This window comes from Gigantopelta aegis, chromosome 14 (genome assembly GCF_016097555.1).
Source record: "Gigantopelta aegis isolate Gae_Host chromosome 14, Gae_host_genome, whole genome shotgun sequence".
Classification (NCBI taxonomy): Eukaryota; Metazoa; Mollusca; class Gastropoda; order Neomphalida; family Peltospiridae; genus Gigantopelta; species Gigantopelta aegis.
Genome location: NC_054712.1, coordinates 59260295 through 59266193, shown reverse-complemented (window position 1 = coordinate 59266193; position 5899 = coordinate 59260295). Strand labels below are relative to the sequence as shown.

The 5899-nt window shown below is 36.2% G+C and overlaps 1 protein-coding gene across 2 annotated transcripts in view; it reads right to left on the bottom strand.

Moving 5' to 3' along the window:
* Positions 1 to 5630, bottom strand: part of LOC121388266 (partitioning defective 6 homolog beta-like) — a 42603-nt gene extending 36973 nt beyond the window's left edge. The window contains exons 1-2 of one of the 2 annotated variants that reach the window (XR_005959965.1): positions 5474 to 5610; positions 1513 to 1676 (exon numbers count right to left, since the gene is read on the bottom strand). Coding sequence is in view for 1 of the 2 variants with exons in the window: in XM_041519540.1 (XP_041375474.1) it covers positions 5474 to 5536 (63 nt within the window). In the remaining variant the exon portion in view is untranslated. Of the gene's footprint in view, positions 1 to 1512; positions 1677 to 5473 lie in introns of those variants that run through there. The other variant, XM_041519540.1, reaches the window with a different exon arrangement.
* Positions 5631 to 5899: the final 269 nt, after the last annotated feature.

The following is a 5899-nucleotide window of genomic DNA, read 5'->3' as shown; positions in this document are numbered from 1 at the left end:
TATGTACCTCAGTGGTTGTACAGTGGACAAGTAATATGTACCTCAGTGGTTGTCCAGTGGACAAGTAAAATGTACCTCAGTGGTTGTACAGTGGACAAGTAATATGTACCTCAGTGGTTGTACAGTGGACAAGTAAAATGTACCTCAGTGGTTGTCTAGTGGACAAGTAAAATGTACCTCAGTGGTTGTCCAGTGAACAAGTAAAATGTACCTCAGTGGTTGTCAAGTAAACAAGTAATATGTACCTCAGTGGTTGTCTAGTGGACAAGTAAAATGTACCTCAGTGGTTGTCTAGTGAACAAGTAAAATGTACCTCAGTGGTTGTCTAGTGGACAAGTAAAATGTACCTCAGTGGTTGTCTAGTGGACAAGCAAATAACTGTTATTTCAAATTGCTTTGCTTTGCTCGCTTACACAAAAATACTGTTCTTTGTTCTTGGTTCGGGTGTAGTATTATTTTTGACCATTCCACTTTCGAGTCGAGATTGTACTGTGTATGTCAACTATTGTAACTTGATAAATGTATTAGAATCGATGTGATGATCAATTATAAACTCCATGTTAATTGATAAATGTATTAGAATCGATGTGATGATCAATTACAAACTCCATGTTAATTGATAAATGTATTAGAATCGATGTGATGATCAATTATAAACTCCATGTTAATTGAAATTGTTCCTACAGTTTAGATGGTGGAATTGATTTAAATATGGTGGGAGGTGCCGGTTTGAAAATGAGCAGTCACCCGATCGCCTGTGGTGACCTTTATTGGCTAAAGACGACTAAGCATTTCACAAAGGCAGTCCATTGGGCGACCATCGATTTTATTGTCGTCAGTATTGTTTTAAATGTAACCGATTTGCATGAAATAAGAACTGGCCCCGTGCTTATAAACCTTAAAGTCTAAACTTTAATAAAGTCCAGACTTTAATGTCATGGCAACACCATTCAAACAGCATTACGTTAAAGTCTGGACTTTATTGAAGTCTAGACTTGAATTTAAGTTTTATAAGCACAGGCCCAGATCAACCTAAAATGACACCAAGACTTACATGATGACATAACTGTCCAAATATTACTGAAATAAACAATAAGTACATTTTTATGCTTTGTAATATGATACATCATATATTTTGGTAAAATGTTTGGGGTTTTTTGTTTTGTTTTTTGTCACAGATTTATTTTTCTTTCAATATTTATTTCATTTATAACCAACTACTGTAGCATTTACAATATCCAAATTACAGATCTGGCAGCAGAAGACAGAACAATTTCTATACATTGACAGCGCCAGATTCAGCTTCTGTTGCTTTGGCCGGGTCTTTCTAAACATAGAGCTCAAAACGTATATAAGACACTGCTTGTATTTTTGTTTAATCTGGAAGTCGTAGTCTTATTGGAATGGAATAACAAGATAAAGTGACAACAAGATTTATATAATGACATTATAACCATCCACATATTACTGTAATAAATAATAAGTATATTGTTGTTTTTTGTGTTGTTTTTTACAGATTTATTTTTCTTTGGATCTTTATTTGTATCATTTACAATATCAACTTAAAACGCACACGTGTGCATGCTTCGTCTGTAGGAGGACAGCCACTCCTGAAGAAATCCTGTACTGGAGATTTTGCCCCCTCTTGCAAATCAAGCTGCATTTTGTCTTCACCCCTGTATTAAAAACGAGATTTAATCTGTATATTTTAATAGTAATTAATAAAGAAACATTTATATTTATACTGGATTTTCAAAACATGTTATTTGAGTTGGTATGGGTTTAAAACTTAAGAATCAGTTTTTATATGAATTTTAACTTTATTCCTTATGAATCCATCTATGATGTTACCCCTCTTGCATTGCTATAAAGAGTCCCCTGCGTGTGCTGTAACCTCACCGTGGTGCAGGGGTGTAACATTCTCTTTGAGAATGGCCAATACAGCACAAAATTGAAGTTTTGAGTAAAATTCAGTATCCGTAAAATTCTGTGATATTTGTGTTTTTGCACAGTTCTTTACACTATTTTTGTTTAAGTCTTGAATTTTTATATTGATGTTAATCATCACTTTATTTATTTGCATTACCATAGATGGACACCCAATAGCCGATGTATTTTTCGTGCTGGGGTGTCGTTAAACATTCATTCATTTATTCATTATGCTACAAAGAGGACTGTCACTACCAAACTAGATTAATTTTTTATTTTGTCTCAAAATAATATAAGCTAATTAAATATGATTTTTTTTTTACCATAACATTGAATAACAATAATTATCCAATAACAGCTCTACTGAAAAATTATGGCGTATCCAGTCGATTCCAATAAGCCAATGGACTTCCAGATTAAAAAATATATGCAGTAACTTCAATATGTTTTGAGCTCTATTTTTAAGAACGAACTGGCCCAAAACCACAGAAGCTGAGTCAGGCGCTGTCAAAATAGAGCATGGCCTATGTCTTCTGCTGTCAGATATGTATTTCACGCCAGCACAGACGCAGTGCATTTTGTCACAATTCGGTTCAGTTTCAGTGTGTTTCATTTTTAAACTGGAACCATCCTTGCCAGACACTGAAATGGATTGTCGCCCAACGGACTACCGTAGTAAAATACTTAGTCGCCCTTAGCCAATAAAGGCGCTAATTTTCAACCCTGGGCTACCATAATCTAGAAGCCCTGGTTTAAATGTATTTAAAAACAAACTGATTTCCACTTACATTACTGATGTATGGTACTTTTAATGGGAGAGTAAACTAAAACATGAGCCTTATGTTGGAAAGATGCATACCCAGACCACCAACACATACTGACACTTTTAACAAATGAAAAACACGTAATTTTAGTGTCAATAAAAAAACGTGATTATTCCTGCTAATTGGGGGCAGCCATTTTCTTTACTTTTTGAGGCGTCCTGTACAGCTAGCTTGGTGCGAAGTGACCAAGTCCTAACCAACTCATATGTGCACAGTGTAAACAAAAGCAGTAATTTTCGACAAGACGCTTCTCTTTGATCAACTTGATTTGTAAAACAACATAAATGATGTGATAACATAATAAAACTATTTAACTAAATAGATTTCAAGTTGCATTAACGGAACGAAATGAGTTATAGTATTTTTCTCTGTTAAATAATCCAGAGGAAAGTTATATACACTATTAGGCCTATTGGTATGCTACGTTGGAGCAAAAACAACAACCCACGATACCCAAGTGATAATTTTCTTTTCTTTGGGACTACGTAATTGGTCAGTTCTGTGGTTTTAGATGGGAACGTCTACTTAATAGGTTTACAGAACTATTTACAATAATAAACCATGTCCATTTCCATTTTATGGGCGACAGGTAATATTACACAATACTGGTATGTATTTTTGTATCTAGACAGTGTCCATTAATTGGCCCATCTAGTTACCAATCAAGAAGGAAATGTTTTATTTGACGACGCACTCAACACATTTTATTTACGGTTATATGACGTTGGACATATGGTTATGGACCACACAGATATTGAGATAGGCAATCCGCTGTCGCCACTTCATGGGCTACTCTTTTCGATTAGCAGCAAGGGATCTTTTATATGCACCATCCCACAGACAAGATAGCACATACCACAGCCTTTGATATACCAGTTGTGGTGCACTGGCTAGAATGAGAAATAGCCCAATGAGCCCACCAATGGAGTTACAAATCAAATACACACCTGCCAATCAGGAATCACAGGTAGAGAATACACCAGTTAACTAAGAAAACACTATCATTTCAGTATGTAGGTTAATGCATGGACAAAACAAGGTATAATTATTTTGACTTGTTGTGTAGCCATTTTGACAATGCTGGTTTATCTTGTATTGAAAAATAATATATACTTATTGCTGGCTTACTGGGATGTATATTATTACAGAACACTGCAATGCATGACTATTTTATCATCCCGTTAAAACCAGGTAGATTTGTTTCTCTAGTTCTAAGACTCATTCCTGACTTCACACGTTAAGTTGTATGTAATCACCAGGGACCTAATTCACTAAACTCTCGCAACTTTGCGATCTCGCAGTGCAATGCAAAAAGACTTGCAAATAGGATGCTTTGTTGTCTAGCAGAGCCTTAGAGAGCTTTGTAAATTAGGCCCCAGCTCGAGAGTTCCGTGTCAAAGTCTGAGGCACACTTTCAAATATTTACGGAGTAAAAGTAGCTGTGGGTGTGATTTGTAGTAATATGTGACATTGATTATTTGTGCAAATACTATTATCCATTGACAATAAATAAGTACACTTTTATTTGTTATACAGTTGTTATGCAGTATATACCAGAGGTTGAAACTAATGCCGGGTACCCCCAAAAATGGAACTGCGATTTTCAGCAAAAATAACAGTTGCTATTAAAAACATTAATTAAATCTCTTAAATGGTATGTGACCCCCCCCCCCCCCCCACACTTTCTTGCAGGTAGATTAGATGTGAGGTGCCACACTTTTTCTTGCTGTACTTCCTGGGTGTGTTGATATGCTGCTTATATCAATTTTATTAGTAAACATTAATATTATCGGCAATAGGAATTAATTTGGTCTATTAGAACCTTCAGTGGAATAGAACAAAATGGCTGTGCCCATTATATTTAATAGCTGTCACATTTAACCGTTTTATTAATTAAATATAATAATATATACTTGTTGATATTAAGCAATAATGTGCATTATATATCACTGAATATGCATACCAGTCCAAAAAAAGTTGCTTAAGCATTCCTTTAACGTTAGAATGTAATTGTTCACCAAGTAACTGATTGGCAGTTCTTGTGATTTTAAAGTTGCGTACCCAACATGTAATTCAACAGGGCAGGTGTCTGGTCTGTGTTTGTGGCAGTACCCTGGTTAATTATACCTTGTGTTCTGTCACCGGTTTTATAGATTAAAGTGGTGACAGCATCTGATGAGTGACTTAATCTTTAAGTTCTAGGGGCAGACCCTGCACAGTCCCAACACTATTATACACTGGCATAGGAAGCATAACACTAACAGCAGCAATGTTTGTTATATTTTTACATGTATTTATATAGGCCTGTGTGTGTATGTGTGTGCCCCTTCCACAAACTTTTTGGCATCTATCTATGCCTGTTGCTATATTCTGCCCCACCCACACTTTTGACCTTTTATGGAGCTGCTTTCAACTTTAGGTGTTAACCTTATTCTAAAATGGGGGAAAAGAGTGTCATTTAAAGTGTGCAAATATACAGGTAGCACTATGTTACCTATGTAGTACATCAGTTAAAATACTGCACAACTCCCAAACACTTGGCTCCCTTCATTTAAATGCTTATCTGGATATATGACCAGACGCACAGTCTAGCTGCGGTTATCCAATAGTGTATTCCAATTTTGTTGACAAAATTCCCGTTTTGACCACGGAGATGGACAGTCCCAAGTTTTGTCACCTGGCCTGTTGCACACCTGGCGGAAAATTAACTTTGTACTCACCTTACTCTTCACTTCTACAACAGCGCTTTCCGTTTTTGGCCCCGATCTACTGTTTTTCGACATAATTAGCACGGAAGCCCTACATGAGGGCGGCCAAGTGGTAAAACAATGCGTAAAACTGTCGGTAAAGTCCTTTGCTGTTGACCCACTTGTGCTCTGTGACTAACATGACTGACGTCATGATGGGAAGAACCGTCGCTACGGAATAATGTTTACTAAACAACCAATTTAGTCTATAACGCAGAAAAAAAAAGTAAATAAATAAATAAATGGAGGGCCTGTTTTATATTAATTTGATATCCAACTAGGGTAGGGGGCAATGCATACATAAACTTCAAACTTTGGGGGTGCCAGGGAGGGGGCTGGGGAGTCCCCCCAGATCCAGCTTCCGACGCATTTTATTTATATGTATTAATAAGTAATATT